Here is an 18,382-nt window from a genome sequence, read left to right as displayed (position 1 = left end):
CCCACCCCCCAACTGGAAACCCTTGGAGCTCTGCCCCTCGTGGTGTGAGGCCCCTGCTATGCGACCCTCAGCCCTGCCAGCAACGGAAGGTGCAGGGCCCGGGCCCACGGGCTTAACGCAACTGGGCCTGGGTCACCTGCGGGGCCTGGTCCCAGGAGGAAGACCCAGGTGCCACGCTCCTGGGTGCCACGTCCAGGTCGCGTGGGGACCCGTCCATGTCACAGAAGATGCAGGGTCACCCGGTGAGCTGGCACCGGACCCTGCCAGAGCACCAGCCGCGGGTGGAGGTGGGCCCCAGCTCTCCTGTCAGGCACGTGGTGCTGGGAGGTACGGCTGGAGCAGTGCCCACCAGCTGCAGCAGAACAGGTGGGCACAGGCCCACCAGCAGTGCCCGCACGGGATGGGCCCCTGCAAGGGCCAGAGAAGCCACGCTCCTGGCTGGGGGCTGGGCTGGGACTGACAGGTGGCCCTGCCCTCTGCGCCCCACCACTTCCCAGCCACCCGGGACTCCAAGGACTTGCTGAGCTGGGCAGGTGGGACGCCGAGGGGAGTCAAACTGCTCGTGGGGGCAGGAGGGGCGGTCCACAGGGCTGAGCCCTGAGCTGAACCCTGGCCCTGCTTGTGGTTGTGGGGGTGGGGGGGTCCAGTGGCGCCCTAGCCCTAGTCCAGAGGCCCAGCTGGGACGTGCGCGCGGGAGGGCGAGGGGCCAGCCCATGCCATGCTGTCCCCCGTTCTCAGCTCCATGCTACCACTTTGAAGAAACAGAACCTGTTGCCTTTTTATTTAGAAAGTGTTGCTTGCCCTGCCTGGGGCTTCTATACAAAAAACAAACACAGCTCAACGTGGCCTCTCCTGACCAGAGACGGGCGGTGGGGACTGGGCCTCAGCAGACGGAATGTGTCCCCGGCGGCGGGGGACCAGGAGGCCCCTGGCCCGCTCCTCAGGACGGCCGGGCTGCCCCCACCTGGTCCCCTCCGAGCCAGAAGATGGAGGAGAGGTGGGCTGATCTCCAGATGCTCCCTGGGAGCCAAGCGCCACGGGGTGGTCACCAGGCCGGGGCCGTGTTGGCCAGACGCCTCATCCGCCTGTGGGAGGGGGAGGGCAGCGACCCCCGGATCTCTCAGGCAACCGAGTGAGGAGGCAGGAGCCCCCAGCCCCTCCCTCGGCCGCTCTGCTGCGTGGGGCCCTGAAGTCGTCCTCTGTCTCGCCCCCCTCCCCAGGGAGAGTGAGCCTGTTCTGGGCTGTGGTCAGACCTGCCCGAGGGCCAGCCTCGCCCGGGGCCCTGTCCTGCCTGGAAGGGGCTGGGGCAGCACCTTGTGTTCCGGTCCTGGTCCCGGATCTTCTTCTCCATCTCTGCATCCGTCAGGGTCTCCAGCAGCGGGCACCACTGGTCAGCATCGCCTGTGTTCCGGATGGCAATCTCCACCGTGGGCAGGGGGTTCTCACTGTGGAGGACGAGAGAGGTAGACGGCTCACAGAGCAGCTGCAGGAGAGGCCCCTAGAAAGCAGTGTCCACCCCTCTGCGGGCAGACAGGACATGGAGCCTGGTTTCTGCACCCGGCTCCCGACACAGGGCGGCCAGGCACGCTGCCAACATGGCATCTCCGGGTCTGCATGTGGGGAGAGGTCCACAGGACAGTGCTGCAGGTCCAGCCATTCCCAGTGGACTTGCTGGGAGGAGGAGGGCCGTCCGCCCCGCTCAGTGTCCAGGAGAAAGGAGAGCAAAGGAGTCCATCCACCCAGGAGTGGAGTCCCAGGGCCCCTGCCCTGACCAGCCTGCAGGGGGCCCCTCGGCCCACGTCACAGGGGCCCAGAATCCATAAGCCCTGACTGCTCCACCCCGGGGCCCCTCAAAGACGCGCCTAGACTCCGTCCGAGGGCCACCTGCACACCCTCTGGCGAAGTGGACTCAGGGCTGGGGGTCAGCCTCGGTGAGGCCGCAAAGGCTGGGGACTCCTGGCCGAGCTGCTGCCTCTGCCAGGAGCCAGGCCCAGCCTGCCGGCGAGCCTCAGCCATGCCCTCACCCACCCTGCCCGCGGCGCCACGCTGGCCTCCGGGTCCTCTCCTCTGGCCTCCTGCTGGGCCACTGGTGCTCAGCCCCAGCAGTCGGCCTGCCAGGAGCCCTGCAGAGTCAGCCCCCAGAGGGAGGAGGGGGCCCGGGGGAACAGCACAGGAACAAACAGACCCCTGGCCTTAGTTTTAGCTCCTCATCTGGAAAATGGGGACAGTGTCCTTGCTGCGAGGGGTTTCAGAGGACCACTGCCACGCAACACCCAGCACACACCCACTGCGTGGGGGCTCGGGCCCGAGCCGGTGCCCCCGAGTCCCAGGCTGGTGGCTGGGCCGCCCCAGCCACCCTGCCGACAGCTGCTTCCCAGCCGGGCGGTGCTGCGGCAGTCCAGAAGCCAGCACTGCAGACCCAAATGTCACTCCTCATGTTGCGGCTCCCAGCTGCCTTCCTTGGGGGCAGCAGACACGGAAGTCACCAAGCCCACGCCGACGGGAGCAAACACGTCTTCCTCTTAAACAAGTGCGGGTCCCGGAGGCCCTGTGTTTACCTCCCTGTGGCTCCGGGAAGACTGCATCCCAGGGGGTTGTTCTAAACCAAGGGCTGCTCGGGCCAGGCCTGGAAGGAGGGGCCTGGAGCCAGGAGCCCACCCTTACGGGCATTCGGCTTCCTGGGCCTCAAGGCCGGCTGGGACCCTGCATTCCCACCACCCGCCAGGTGCAAGCAGGGAGGCCGTGTCGGAGGAGGCAGAGGGCCTGGAGGGTCGTCTTCGACGTGACCTCACTTTTACAACCTCACAGGTGCGGCAGCCAGCTGGGAGGCACGGCTGTGCCCTCCTGGTAGATGAGAACAAGACTGCAGGGAGTGATCCCCCTGAACTTCCCCAACCAGGAGGGGACAAAACTCGGTGTCGCCCTCCTGCTTAAGATCAACTGACTCTGGACAAGGGCCCAGCCCACCCGATGGGGAAAGGGCAGTCCTTCCAACAAGCGGTGCTGGGACAGGACCCGGCAGGCCGTGGTTTCTCAGCCATGACACCAACAGAACAAGCACCCCGAGAAAAAACAGATAAGCCGGACACTGTCACGTAAGTGAACTCCAGACCACAGAAACCACAAAAAGCCTGCGGATCTGAAGATACGTGGGAAGGGACCTGTATCTGGAACGTATAACGAACTCCTGAAAAGTGAAAGTGTTAGTCACTCAGTCGTGTTCAGCTCTTTGCAACCCCATGGACGGTCGCCTGCCAGGCTCCTCTGCCCATGGGATTCTCTAGGCAAGAATACTGGAGTGGGTTGCCATGCCTTCCTCCAGGGGATCTTCCCAACCCAGGGATTGAACCTGTGTCTCTCTTGCACTGGCAGGCGGGTTCTTTACCAGTAGCGCCACCTGAGTAGAAACACTCCAGGTGCCCTGAGTGTCAGAGCAGGAGGGACTCGGCCCAGGCCTGTGAGGGGACCCTCTCCGAGTCCCCTGCTGCACAGCAGTGAGAGGTGCGTTCTGAGTCAGCTTCCAGGGATGAGGGACTTGGTGTCGACATCACTCCCAGGACCTCAGGATCTGCTCTGGGAAGCGAGGCTCCCCAGGCTGGCCCCAGGCCCGCTGGCCTCAGCTCGTGAGCCGTGCGTGGACAGGTGCCGTGAGCAGGCCTCCCACGGGACTCGGGGCGTGGCCTGGACCCCGGGGCTGCCAGTGGTCGCGGGGGGCCCCGTGTGGCGGCTATTCCCTCTCTTGCTCAGAGTCCTAGGAACATGGTGGGCGCTGCCTCCTGGGGTTTCTGGAGAAGCAGCTGAGATGCAAACAGCCCCACGCACTCCCTCAGCTGTTCCCTGTCACGGGTGGCCCCTTGGTGATGGCCTCCATGCAGGGACGGTGGCAGCTCGAGCAGCCGCGTAAAGCCTGACATCCAATTTGGAGGCCTCCCGCAGTGGAAGAGGGGCCCGGGGACGGGGCTGCCCGGGGCAAGCTCCACCGGGTCGGGGGTCGCGAGGAGCCCGCCCGCGTCCCCGCCACCAGCACCTGGGACCAGATCCCCTCCCCGCTCTGCGGGCGGCCTGAACGCCGCCCCCTCCCACGGGGGCGCCCACCGCCTGCTCGTGGACTGAACAAGAGGCGGCAGTGGCCTCCAGACCCCCTCGGGGGAGGGCAGACCTGTCCGAGACTGAGCACAAGTCCAGGGAATGAGCAAGGGTCTCAGTAATGTCCCCACCGGGACGGGACGGGAGGAGGCGACAGAGGCCGCTGAGGTGCGGGGCAGCCCTCAGTAGCTGGCACCGAGGCCCCAGGCAGTCCCGGGGCATCCCCGCAGCGGGCGGGGGCGACCACCGGCCCGAGCCCTACCTGAAGGCGTAGGTCTTCTGATGCCAGCTCAGCTGTCCCCGGATGCTGTAGGCGATGGTGGTGACGAACTCCCCGCCCAGCCCCAGCTCGGAGCACAGCTTCAGAGCGAACTTCTCGGGCGAGTTCTCCTTCTCCGACATGTCCCACTCGAACTGATCCACCAAGGAGATGTTCCCCACGTGGATGTTCAGCTGGCCCGGGAGCACAGACATGAGCCGCAGCGGCCCCTCTGGGGCCAGGCCGCACCCTCACCACCCCTTCTCCCCGGCACATCCCCGCCTCGTTCTTGGCCGCGCCCCTGTGCTGCTACTTGGGGTAAGGAAAACAACCCCCATCCCTCTGAAAAGGGTTAACTAGCGAGGAAGACGCGCTGGTAACTGGAAAACTCCCTACAAAGAAAGCTTGGATCTGATGGCTTCACTGGTGAATTCCACCAAACATTTCAAGCACTAACACCAATCCTTATCAAATCCTGCCAAAAAACTGAAAAGGAAGGAACACATCATAACTCCCTGCCTTGATACCAAAGCCAGACAAAGATACTACGAGAAAGGAAAGGTGCAGACCGGCACTTACTGTGGACATTGATGTGAAACCTCAGCAGACACGAGCAAAACTACATTCACCAGCACGTCAGAAGAATCACACACCGTTATAAATGATGGGATGATGACACAAACACATTATAAACGGTGGGGCTTACTCTGGCGATGTAAGGACGGCTCAGTAAGAAAACTGGTCAATGCCATGAACCACTTGAACAGAGTGAAGGACAAAAACCACATAGTCATCTCGATAATCGGAGGAAAATCATTAGACAAACTTCAACGTGCTTTCACGATAAAAGCACTCAGTAAACTAAGATCAGATGGAAACCACGTCAACAAGATTAATTCAGTCAAAAAATTCACTGCAAGTATCACCCACAATGGCAGAAGACTGGTAACTTTTCCTCTAAGATCAGGAACGAGCCAAGGATACCCAGTCTTGCCACTTTTGTTCAATATAGCGTTGGAATTTCTACTCAGTGCAGTGCAGTCGCTCAGTCGTGTCCGACTCTTTTCGACCCCATGGATCACAGCACGCCAGGCCTCCCTGTCCATCACCAACTCCCGGAGTTCACCCAAACTCATGTGCATTGAGTCAGTGATGCCATCCAGCCATCTCATCCTCTGTCGTCCCCTTCTCCTCCTGCCTCCAATCCCTTCCAGCAGTTAGGCAAGAAAAATAAATAAAAGGTATCCACCTGGAATGGAAGAAGTAAAACTATCTCTGGTCCGAGATGTTACAATCTTATATGCAGAATTTAAGATGCTAACAAAATACTATTAGAACTAATGAATGAATTCAGCAAGGTACCAGGATACAAAGTCAACGTGCAAAAATCAGCCGCATTTCTACATGCTAACAGTGCACAATCTGAAGAAGAAAGGATGAACAAATTACAATAACATAAAAAAGAATAAAATCCTTAGAAATTAATCAAAGAGACGTACAATGAACAATATAAAACATACTGAAAGAAATTAAAGATATAAATAAATGGAAAAACATCCTATGTCCATGGATTGGAAGACTTAAAATTATTAAGTTGTCAAGGCTATGGTTTTTCCAGTGGTCATGTATGGATGTGAGAGTTGGACTATAAAGAAAGCTGAGCACCAAAGAAGTGATGCTTTTGAACTGTGGTGTTGGAGAAGACTCTTGAGAGGTCCTTGGACTGCAAGGAGATCCAACCAGTCCATCCTAAAGGAGATCAGTCCTGGGTGTTCATTGGAAGGACTGATGTTAAAGCTGAAACTCCAATACTTTGGCCACCTGATGCGAAGAGCTGACTCATTTGAAAAGACCCTGATGCTGGGTAAGATTGAGGGCGGGAGGGGAAGGGGACGACAGAGGATGAGATGGTTGGATGGCATCACGGACTCAATGGACATGGGTTTGGGTGGACTCTGGAAGTTGGTGATGGACAGGGAGGCCTGGCGTGCTGCGGTTCATGGGGTTGTGAGGAGTCGGACACGACTGAGCGACTGAACTGAACTGAACATGAATACCCAAAGCAATCTACAAAGCCAAATGTAATCCCTATCAAAATCCCAATAGCATTTCTGCAGAAACAGGAAAAAAAATCTTAAAATTCATATGGAATCTAAGGAAAAGCAAAGGATGTCTGGTCAAAACAATGACGAAAAGAACAACAAAGCTGGAAGACTCACACTTCCTGATTTCAGAACTTACTGCAAAGATACAATAATGAAAACACTGTGGGACTAACGTAAAAGCAGACACGTGGGCCAACGGGACAGCCCAGAAATAAACTCTCAAATAAGCAGTCAAATGATTTTCAACAGAGATGCCAAGACCACTCAGTGAAGGAAAGTGTTTGCAACCAACGGTTTTGGGAAAAAAGAACCCACATGCGAAAGAATGAAGTGGGACCCTTACCCAGCCCCATCTACAGAAATCAACTCAAAACAGACAGAACATATAAGCCTAAGAGCTCAAGCCATAAAACGCTCAGAAAAACAGAGCAAAGCTTTATGATGTTGGATTTGGCGGTGATTTCTCAGATATGACGTCAAAGGCATAGGTGATAAGTGAAAAAATAAACTGGACTTCACCAAAATACAACACTTCTATGCATCCAAGGACACTACCGACAGCATAACAAGGCAGCCCAGGGAAAGGAGGAAACATCCGCAAATCACAGCATCTGGGAACAGACCGCTGCCTGTGAGATACAGGGAACCGATAAAAACAAGAAAACAGCAAAACCCGGACTCAAAAATGGGAAGGACTCCAGCAGACACAGGAGACAGACAAGCCGCCAGCAGGTCACTAATCAGCAAGCAAGGCCCGCAAAGGCCCGTATCCAAGGCTGTGGTTTTTCCAGTGGTCATGTAGGGAAGAGAGCTGGATCGTAAGAAAGCTGAGCGCCGAAGAATTGATTGAACTGTGGTGTTGGAGAAGACTCTTGAGAGTCCCTTGGACTGCAAGATCAAACCAGTCCATTCTGAAGGAGATCAGTCCCGAATAGTCACTGAAGGACTGATGCTGTAGCTCCAATACTTTGGCCACCTGATTCGAAGAACTGACTCATTGGCAAAGACCCTGATGCTGGGAAAGATTGAAGGCAGGAGGAGAAGGGAACGACAGAGGATGAGATGGTTGGATGGCATCACTGACTCCATGGACATGAGCTTGGGCAAGCTCCGGGAGAGAGTGAAGGACAGGGAAGCCTGGCGTGCTGCAGCCCGTGGGTCCCAAATCTTTGGACCGAGCGACTGAACAATAACAAATCAACAGGGAAATGCAAATCAAAACCACAGTGAGATACTGTCCACCACCAGGCAGGCGTTCTTCAGCGGGGTTCGGGGCAGGTGGTGCCCTCTTCTCTCGTAACGCCCCCAGGACCGCGGGGGCTGCTGAGACAGCATGGGGTGTGCTTGGCCTAGCCTGCCCGTGACAAGAGTGGCAGTGTGCTCGCCTCACTGCGCCCTTCCCTGCTCTGCCCACCAGCTGGGCCACCCCTGGGACCACCCAGCTTCCGCTCCATGCACGGCAAGGCCGCAGCAGTGCCCGGACACGCCCAGAACGCGGTGCCCTCCTCAGAAGTCGGCCTGTGCCCTTCCTGGGACAAGCCGCCCAAGAGACAGTCTTCCAGAGCCCTGCCCCACAACACGGACCCCAGACAGGCTCCTGTCGAGGCCTCCACGCACCTCCGCACCTCGCAAGCCCCGAGGACAAGGCAGGCCCACTGCGGGTGAGGAGCCGCCTACCTTGATAATGACGCGCTGGTCTGACTGGTCTTCCAGGATGCTGTCCGTGGGGTAGGACTCGATCTGCTGTCTGATGGCAGAGGCAATGGCTGGCACGAACGTCAGTGGGTTCAGATCCAGGTCGTCACAGAGAATCTCTGAGAACATCTCCGGGGTCATCAGCTTCTCTGAAACGATGACGGAGCGGGGGAACCCCCAGTGGACCACAGGGCCTACGGTCAGCGCGCTCAGCCCCGGCCTCCCCCAGCCTTGCCTCCTCTGCCACCGCCCCCCCGGGTGACGACAGGACCCCCCGGCACCACGCAGACAGAGCTGAGTGCACGCCAGCCAGGGCGGCGGACGGACCATTCATGTTCCAGGTAAAGGCATCCCGCAGCTTCTGCCCGTCAATCTCCATGTCCAGTCGGATGGGGACCAGCACCTCGGGCTGGGACGCGTTCTCGTGGATCACGGCTGGGTCGTGGTCGTCGAAGCTGGAAGGGGAGCGGCCGCGTGCTCAGCAAAGCGGGCTGGGTCCCTGTGCCCAGGGCCTCCCTCTCTGCACCACTGGTCGCTGAGACCTGCCCAGAGAGGACCTGTCCACTACGGGCTGGGCCGGCAGAAACAGGGCTGGCGGGGGTCCACGCGGGGCGGGAGGGGAGCTGCCGACTCGGCAGCGGGACAAGCTCAGAGGTTCCCTGCAGGAAGAGAGGTTTAAGCCCCAGAGCAGGCAGGATTCTCCCAGCAGCTGTGGGGAAGAAAGGGTATGTCCAGAAGAAGAAACCCTGGAACAAAGGCCGAGGGGCAGGAGGGTTGAGGAGCTGCTTGGGGAGCAGTGAAGGGGGGCTGGGCGGCTGGGGGGTGCTGGGGAGCCTCGGTGGCCAAGCACCCAGGGCTCCCCACCTGCAGCCTGGACCCCGAGGGAGCCCCAGAGGATGGAGAGCAAGGCAGCTCTGCACTCACACCTGCCCTTTAGGATGGGGAAGAGGGAAGAGACGGGGGCTGCGGGAGGCAAGGAAACCAGGCACGCCCCGCTTAGACCCGGGGGTGAGAACCACTTTCCAAGAACGCAGGGGCGCCAATGATGAACAATGGGCAGCAGCCCGCAGGCGGGAGGCCCGGTGGCCGAGGCCCCTCACCAGAGCGGGAAGGTCCGCTTCTTGTCGCGGCCCATGCGGTTCCTGTTGATGGTGGTGGAGCAGGGCACGGCGTCCAGGTGGTGCGAGCTGTTGGGCAGGGTGGGCACCCACTGGCTGTTCCTCTTGGCCTTCTGTTCCCTGGGAGACACGGACACCCGTCCGCTCAGCCTATGGGCCAAAAGCCGCCCCCCAGCCGCCAGGTTGTGGCCAGTGGACGCCCGCCATGGCCCTGCTGGGCCCAGGCCCCCATGGGGACCTCTGTGCGCCCAGCTCCGCGGTGGTTATTCCCCAGGCTCCAAGCGGCACCTGCTCGGGGTCACCAGTTTTAGGGGAGGAGGAGAGGGCAGGGGCCCCAGCCCAGTCTGTGAGCTGTCACCCGTGCTATGTGCTGGGCTGGGCACTCAGGAAAGAGGGTCAGGGTTCACGGGGGGGTGGCGCGCAGATTTCCAGGAGAGCCCCGAGGGCAGCAGAGAGGAGGCTCAGGTCAATGGTTGGGCAGGGGGCCAGGGCTGGAGACACAGAGAGGGTCCCGACTCGGGGGGGTGCCCTCAGCGGGTGGCTGGGAGTCCCTGGGGGTTTGCACACTTTCGATCAGGCTGTTATTTCAGACGCTTGGTCCAGCCTGAGACAGGTAATGCCTCTGGCCTCCGGGCCTTCAGGGATGGAAAGATACTCTAGAAAGCGGGACTCAAAGTAACTCAAGGAACTCGCGTCCCACAGTGGGGAGCCCTTCTCTCCAATTTACATGGGGCGTTTACTACAAGGAAAATACCGAAGGCCGTTTTGAGCTGAGGCTCCCGGGCCGGGCTGTCCGTTTGTGAGACTGCTCGTCACCCCTGGGCCACATCCCTGGTGGCCAAGGGGGCAATCAGTGCGGTGACTGCACGACACACCTCTGCAGCCCTGCCCCACAGCTGTCACCATCGGTGACGTCCACCCCCTGGAGAACCTGACCACTGCCCGGTTTCCCGCTAAAACAGCGCCCTTCCAGGATGGGGGGCAGAGGGAGAGGCCTTGGCCTTTTCACTCCTCTTCTGCAGCGGGGGCCCCTCGCACCCCAGTGCCCGGGCCCAGGAGCGCCCCTTGGGGTGGGGCAGGGAGGGATCCACACACCAAGGGGAGCCAGGACCCCCCCAAATCTGCTGCCCTGCCCTGATGCCAGAGACCTGGGGAAACGGGGGACTGGGGCTGATGCGGGCAGGACCAAGAACTGAGGCGGTGAGACGGGGTCCCCACCACAGGCCATCTGGCTGGCAGTTTCTACTCCGGGCCTGCAGGCCAAGAGGGAAAAGGCGCCCCACTCAGATCAGGCGCCTCCCGTCCCCAGGGAGGGCCTACAAGGTCAGATCCTTTGTAACTTCCACGGGCAAAACTGGCTTGCTGGGCCTGTGTGGGCCGCATGGGCGTGGACCACCACACCTTTCCCCACTGAGTCTCCAGCCGGAGCTGTCACCCAGGTCCCCCCAGGCCAGCCCCACCCCGCCACCTTGCAGCAGCCTCTCGTATCCAGGCCGAGGCTGCCCGGTCGACCCCTCCTGCCTGATGGCCTCAAGTGGACAATGCGAGTCACGTTGCAGCATGTGAGTGGGACGGGCAGCGCCACTCGGGGTCCGGGCATCCGAGTCCCACCACTCAGCCTCCCTTCCGCTGCAGAGAGGTCTGTCCAAGAGCCCTGGGGGCCATCCAGCCCCTGCCCGACCTGGCCGGTGTGGGAGAGGGGTGTGCCACCCCTCCTGGGGGGCTGGCTGGGCGCTGGGCAGGCGCCTCCTAAGAGTGGAGCCCACTGGTGGCTTTCCTGCAGCCCCACCTCCACACAGCAGTTCTCACTGCCCAGTAACAGGAGGCTACTGGCCTAGCTCTCTCCCTCGTGTGATGGACTCAACCAGGAGCGTTCACGGCCCCACAAAGGGTTCTCGGCTGCTGCATGCGGATCTCAAAGCCCCACCCACGTGCATGTAGTCTCCTCCGGTGACTTCTCTAGGGAAGCCCGGCTATCCTGCCATCCTCACCGCACCACCGGGGCGAGAAAAGCCATCTCCAGCGCTCACATCCACAATGGGCCAGGCCGTGAGCACACCACCTTCTTCGGGAGGTTGTGGGGGCGGGGGGGGGGGGGGTGGTTAGAAAAACAATCCGATGGTGCAGTTGGGAGAAAACCTGGAAGGGGACTGTCCACACGGCCGCCCCCTCCCCCTCCTCCCCCACCACCAGTGCCCCGGGTCTCGTGCCCAGAGAGCTGAAGATGCCAGCAGGCCCGCTGCCTTCCTCGCTCGCGTGGCCCGGGCTCGCTGCCGGTCTGCCTGCCCAGCACACAGATGCAGCCCCAGCTCTCGCTGCCACCCGCCTCCCCCAGGCAGGACTCTCCCACAACACCAAGGGCGTCTCTGGGTTCAGGATGGCCCTCGTTGAGGTGTAAAGTGCTTCCCGGGGCTGAGACGAATGGGCCGGAGATCCAAACGCGGCCAAGGCCGCCACGGCGCCTGGCGCAGGGCACCCATGGTGCAGAGCGGCCCAGCTCCCTCCCTCCCTCCCTGCTTCTTTATGCTCCCGGCTATGTCTATTTTTACTCTGCATTTTAGAAATGATACCGAAGGACAAACACCGTTCCCCCTGTGTGTCTGCTCTAAACCCTTTATCTACTGATCTATTAGCGTGTCCAAGTTTTGCTGCTAAGTCTGAATGAAGGAACACTACCCACAAGCAGCAACGTCCCCACGACCCTCGCCTGTTCAACTGGGAACGTAAATGTACTTTCAAAGGACCTAAGTTTCTATGTTCAAAACCGTTGTGTGTTTCTTTTGGGAGTGAACCTAGGCCACTCGTTGTTCTGCCTTTCAAAGCATTCTTAACAACTCTCCAGAACCCAGGGCTTGGCTTACGTTTCTAGAAATTCCAAAGACAGACACTGGGAAACCTGATGAAGAAGGCCTGTGAGCACAGCAGGGGCCGGGGTACCTGAGGTAGGTGGGGGGCTCGGTGCTGATGGACACGGCCTTGTACTTCTCATCGTTGCCGTCCAGGATCTCCTCCACCTCGGAGGCTTTCAGCAGGGTCACGCTGGTGGCCAGGGTCGTGTATCCATGATCTGCAACCAGAGACGGGGCTGCGGTCAGCCCGCGGGCGGGCGGCAGGCAGGAGCAGCCAGGACACGCAGCACACCGAGGCCCTCACGTGCAGGAGGTGGGGAGCGGCTGTGGACCTCACGACTGCCCGATGTGGGCCTCTTCCAAAGGGCCGGCCTGGACCCTGGCTTTCTCCAGAGGCCCTGCTGGGCCGTCCGCACAGGCTCCAGCCACAGGGCCTCTTGGGACAGGAGGGCTCCAGAGTGAGCCGGCCGGCGGGAAGAGGTCTGACACCGCTGCAGTCCACAACACGAAGCGAGGTGGAGATGGGATGAGGGATGAGAAACACTTTTCTTTTAAAACAAGAGCCCAGAGAGTTGGAAAGAGCTGCTGCACACGCAACATGAACTCCTGGCCCCGGTGCCAGCGGCGCTGGGAGCCCGAGTTCTCGGCAATCCGACCACAGCTTGCCTAGGGAGCCGGGTGGAGACGGAGGGTTAGGGGAAGGCGGCTCCCCAGGGAGCGCGAGGCCCGGGGTCGCCAAGGCTCGCCAGGGGCAAGCGCAGCTAGGGGCGCAGGGTTAGTGACCGGCACTGCACCCGGCGCAGGAGGGCCAGGGAGGGGCTGAAAGGTCACAGCAGTGCGTGGACAAGAGGCTCCGGCTCCTGCGTTAAAAGAACGCGGTGGACAGACCACGCGGTGGACAGACCACGGCAGCGCCACGGACACACTCATACCGGACGGACTGCGGAGTGCACGCACGCGCGCGCGCACACACACACACACACACACCGGACGGACTGCGGAGTGCACGCACGCGCGCGCGCGCACACACACACACACACACACACACACACACACACACACACACACACACACACACACACACACACACACACACACACACACACACACACACACACACACACACACACACACACACACACACACACACACACACACACACACACACACACACACACACACGGGGCCCGGGCCGGTTCCACCAGGGCGCCTGGAGGCGGCGCCCCGGCCCGGAGGCGGCGCCCGGTGGCCCCAGGCGCACACAGCACGGAGCAAACATGCACAGAGCGAGCGCTAGCGGACCGGCTGCCAGACCAGGTGCCACGCGATGGATTGGGGGCGGGGACGGGGAGGGGCGGGAGCGAAGCGGTGAAGCCCGGAGCGGGGTGGGGCCGGGGCCGCCCCACCGCCCGGGCGCATGGAGGGTGAGGATGGCGCACGCCCGCGGATGGCACAGCATCACAGCAATCCTAAAACGTTTTCAGACCGGTGCGTCTTCACCGCGCGCGCGCCCCGCCCGGCCCTCCGCCCGCCCTGACCGCGGACCCCCACCCGCACCGGGGAGCCCACCCCCACCCCGGGGACGCTCCGCCACGCTAAGGTCAGGACTGCCGTGAAGACGCGCCGGGGTGAAAACGTTTTATCTTCATGACATAAGCGAGTGGTTTTGAAACAGGTTTACAAACCCTCGTGAAGACGCACCCTTAGCGTTAGGTTTTGTTTTTTTACCATGTGACGATGCAACTATTTTCTTCCTCTCTTCCACAGTGGCTAGTCGCCTCCAGAGCGAGGGGTATCTCTTGTACAGAGAACCTCGGAACATACGGAGGTAGTTTCCCACCTAGGGGTAAAGCGAGAAGGCTCATTACGAGGGCCGGGGCTCCTCGGGGAAGGGCAGGGCCCTGGCGCAGAGGCTCTGCCACCTCAGTGACACGCAGACCACGCGCGGCCTGCAGGCGCCGGGCTCCGAAAGCAGGCAAAGCCCGATCTGCTGACATCAGGGGTTCCGCAGCAGCGAAGGTCTGGCCCGCACCTGGCCCACTGGCAGGGGGTAAGCTCTGCCTCCCGACGACAGCACCAAGTTCAGGAAGGGCCACGCAGACACTGGTGAGACACGGCCCCCCCGAGCTCCCGGAGAAGCTCTGACTTTGCACTAAAGATCTCTGGCGCGGTCCAAAAATGTAAGGCCTCTCTTCCTTTTATCTTAAGACTTTGATATTTTTACGATGTAATAAATACCAAGAAGGGCTTTTAATTTCAGACAGATGTAGGATAATTTCCCCCGTAGCCCTTGCTGCTTTGTTTAGGAACGAAACTCAAACCAGAAATACCAAAGGAATTTTCCAAAGAGTTTCAAAAGCGCTTATCAGCAATCACTAGACTGCTGCATACATCATCACTGCCCCAAACAATAGCCTGCCTGTGCCAGTTACTCAAAGTACAACTTACTTGACGAAAACAAATCTAGTCCTAACGTTTTTACAAAGAAACTCCACTCTTCCGCCAACTTTTCAGAAACAACCACTCGATCACGTGGCAGGGGACCGTGGCTGGACTGGGTGCTGGCTCCTTCTGTGACCAGGCAACACTGCCCCCTTCTCGGCCTCCCTACGCCTCTTGACAAATGTTCATCAGCTGTAAAGTTCACCCCACGAGGGACCCACTTCTGCTATTTCCCACGTACCTACCCCATTATAGGAGTTTTCTTTGTGACAGTTTCTGCATTTTTCATGGATTTAGAGGTTTACATAATCAGGGCTGCTGAACAGCATAAGAGACGTGGCCACAAGGTCCCTCCTGCACCTTGCCGCAGGGGCAGGGCGAGTTATCTGGCTTGAGCGTGGTTACCATCAGGGGGTAAACACAGTTTCCAGGACGTTTTTGACAAGACACTGACCCGGACGCCCCCACTACCACCGTGCAGGCCTGCAGGCCTCCCAGCCTCCCAGGCCCTTCCCGGGTCCCTTAGGAACTTAGGGGACTCGGTCTGCCCCCCTGGGTTTTCCCTGCACCAGCTTTTGCCCGCTCTAGACCCAGGTTTCCCAAATGGAAAACGAAGGTGTGGGTATGGAAGCTCCCTGGGCTCCTCTCAGCTGTGCCTCTGCATGGTGATGACGGCTGCCCATTGGGGGGGCAGGACTGGGGCAGCTGCGGACACCCTCCCAAGGCTGCTACCCCCGAGTGGTGTGGGGCGCTGTGGGCACGGTCTGCTCAGCGCACCTCCTGGAAACCAGCGCCTGCCGTCTGCCCGGGGCAACCGGCCCGGGAGCCAAGCACCACTGCCGTCAGAGGAGCTGCTGGCTGTGAGTAGACGCCAGTCTAGCCCTGAACCCTGCCCAGGCCTCCTGAGGTCTGAACATTGTAAAGTCAGGCCCCGGACGGCAACTGCCTCTCCCTCCTGCCGTCTGGTCTCCATAAACTGCATCTCAGGACAAATCTTCTCACTCACCAGGGCTGAAACAGAAGACTGCAGCTATCTTTCTCAAATCCAAGGTGTGCTACAGGGCAAGTCACAGAAACTGTCTGGCCTAAGCATCTCATCAGATGCCTGAGACAAGAGCTGTGGACGCCAAGCTGGAGCCAGAGCTCCTCGCGTTCTGCCCACCTGGCACCGCGTTCCACCCAGTAAACGCAGGCTTGATTTTCAAAAGTACCACCAACTCAGAGCCAATGCTAAACCGACCACTCTTCCTGCCCATTAGATTGGGTGAAGGTTTCTTTAATCAATCTGCCGGTCACCACATGCCGCCTCTGTGCCCACAGGCTGGCGAAGACCTTTCTGAGCTACGGCATGTGGCAGGCAGTGGCACCTCTCTTCAGTACGGCCAGCTGTCAAGGGGAGCGTTTCTGTGATGATGTGAAAATACATTGCATCCGGCCCCGTGTTTCATGAACACCGGTGAGGAAAGGAAACACACAAAGTTCTGATGCCACTGACAGCACGGGTCTCATAACTCAATACAAGTCAGACAAACCACAGGGAGTCACAGGGAATCCCAATAGCCTCATCAAGTGTGACCATCATGAGGCTTAGTTTATTCAGTGTATTCAATCATAAAGAGGGGGAAAATTGTAAAAAAAAAAAAAAAAAGTGAAATGTGTAATACTGAAAACTGTTGCTAGGAGAAGCAAGCATTGACGTTTGTAACTGCTTTGACTCCCCAAGACCCACACTCGCCTTGCTACAAAAGGGAGGCACTGCTGCTCAGTACTTGCACACCCGAACTGCGGATTTGTAATTTAAAAATGTGTGTGTGGACACAGCACAAGCCAGAGACTGCCAAAGATTGAGGGACACTGGAAGAACTTAATATACTTGGTGCATGCTGCCAGTGACAGTCAGTCACCAGCTGATTCAACAGAGTGCCGAAAGGTCACCTTTTAGGTAAGGATGAAGGGGTTCTGGGCTCGTTCACTTGCACTAACTCAGAGTTAGTCCGAGATATCCGAAGTGCCAGGTGCCTCCCATTTGCTGATGGATCTAGCTCAGGGACGGCTGGGCCCTAGCCATCCAAAAATCAAGCATCGTTCTCCCAACCTGTCTTCTCGCTGATAATGGAAGGTCAGAACGCCCACCCGCCCACCTCAAAGTCAAAGAACACCAAGCGGGTGAGTCCCCACTAAGCTCGGTGTTTCCAATCAGCGGTTTCAGGATTCCAGCTGGGGCAATGAGGGAGGGAGCTTGCGAGGGATCCAACACCTCGCCCCGTGCGCAGCAAGGGATAACCCAACACCCCGTTTCTGTACGTCCGGCTGGAGTTGTGGAACTCAGCGCGGACTGGGGGCCACCGCGACCCCCGGGACCCTGGCTGCGAGGCGCATCCCCGCTGCCGGGACACGGGTAAGCGTCCCCAAACTGCCGGACGCGGGGCGGGGCCTTCTCGGCCACGCCCCGATAGGCCACGCCCAAGGACAAGGGTGGTCGTGCCCAGACGGCCGGGGCGGGGGCTGCTCGGCCACGCCCCAACAGGCCACGCCCCCGGTGCTCCCGGCCGCGCACGCGCACGCAGGCCCTCCGCGATGAATGGAGACGCGCGTTCCCGGCGCGCAGACCCGCCCCGAGGCTCCCGCGGGAACCGGGCCGGCCGGGAGGCCCGGAAGGCAAGGACGCGCCGCGGGCTACCTCAGAGCCGATCATGTAGAACTCGCCGTCATCTTCCAGCTGGAACTTGACGGGCTTCTGCCCGAAGGTCTTGCTCAGCGCCATCATCATCATTGCGGCGGCAGAAGCGGGCGGCCACGGCCGGGCTGCGAGGATCGGAAGGGCCGAGGCGGGGCCGGGGACGCTCCTAGCCCGGGGAAGCCGACGCGGGAGGCGAAGGGCGGGCCGGGCCGGGGTCGCTCGCGCCGCCGCTGGGCTTCTCCGCCGCCGCCGCCGCCGCCGCCGCCGCCGCCGCAGACAAGCAGGCCGCCCTCAGTGCGCAGGCGCGGGCGTTGACGCTGACGCGCGCGTCGCCGCCGCCGCCACCCGGACAAAAGGGCCGGGCGCGCCCCCACGGGCCCCTTAAAGGAGCCTCGGCCCGTTTCTCGGCCTTCCCGGCCGCCTCTCAAGTGGAGGGAAGGCCGCTCACCGGCAGAAATAACAGCCGCGGCCCTGACTCGAACGGCGCCCTTCTCCGTCTCACAGCCGGGGCTGGAATACTGCCCTGGTGAGGAGGAACGAGGCGAGGCCCGGAAGGCGGGGAGGAAGCCGGAGGCGCCCGTGCCTCAGTTTCCCCGCCCGGAGGACGCTGTGCGGCCGAGCACATGGGCGGGCCCAGGGACCAGTATCCCAGCTCCGGGCCACCCCCCAGCTCCCGTTCCTGTGGCTCTGGGGATGGGGCGAGCATGGGCAGAGACTACCGGGTTTGGCAGGATTCCTAGGCCCAGCCGGCGTTTGTTTTGCCTGCTGCATCCGCTGAGAGCTGGGGAGGAGCTAACGTCCCCATCCCCTCCTTAACTCTGTGCCCTGTGCCTCCCGACAGCCCTGCCCTTGGGCGCTGACAGCCGAGTGGGCCCGACACACAGGAAGGCACCCGTGTATCCGGTGGAACAAGGCAGTGGGTCAGAAACGGCCCCCTGCTGATGGCTGCCCATGCCAACGCCTGATACATGGCAGCTATGAGGTGCCGCTATGAGCATCCACGTAGGGCTCTGTGTGTGTGACTTGCTCAGTCGTGTCTCTTTGCACCCTATGGGCTGTAGGCCTCCAGGCTCCTTTGTCCATGGGATTCCCCAGTCAAGAATACTGAAGCAGGTTGTCATTCCCTTCTCCAGGGGATCTTCCCCACC

General features: G+C 60.4%; 1 protein-coding gene across 2 annotated transcripts; it reads right to left on the bottom strand.

Annotated features, from left to right (window-relative positions):
* Positions 1–752: 752 nt before the first annotated feature.
* SMARCB1 (SWI/SNF related, matrix associated, actin dependent regulator of chromatin, subfamily b, member 1) lies at positions 753–17,527 on the bottom strand. 2 transcript variants are annotated; one of them, XM_061385492.1, is made up of 9 exons: positions 17,235–17,527; positions 13,814–13,952; positions 12,201–12,330; positions 9,246–9,383; positions 8,473–8,600; positions 8,128–8,294; positions 4,349–4,539; positions 1,314–1,445; positions 753–1,085 (listed from the first exon to the last, which is right to left on the bottom strand). In XM_061385492.1, exons 1-9 carry the CDS (start codon positions 17,325–17,327, stop codon positions 1,046–1,048), a joined length of 1,158 nt encoding a protein of 385 aa, XP_061241476.1. In that variant the 5' UTR covers positions 17,328–17,527; the 3' UTR covers positions 753–1,045. The 2 variants fall into 2 exon arrangements, with proteins under 2 accessions (XP_061241476.1, XP_061241477.1); XM_061385493.1 differs by having other exon boundaries at positions 13,841–13,952; positions 17,235–17,521.
* Between the last annotated feature and the right edge of the window lie 855 nt (positions 17,528–18,382).

Source organism: Bos javanicus, chromosome 17, assembly GCF_032452875.1.
Source record: "Bos javanicus breed banteng chromosome 17, ARS-OSU_banteng_1.0, whole genome shotgun sequence".
NCBI lineage: Eukaryota > Metazoa > Chordata > Mammalia > Artiodactyla > Bovidae > Bos > Bos javanicus.
This window is presented reverse-complemented; position numbering and strand designations above follow the sequence as displayed.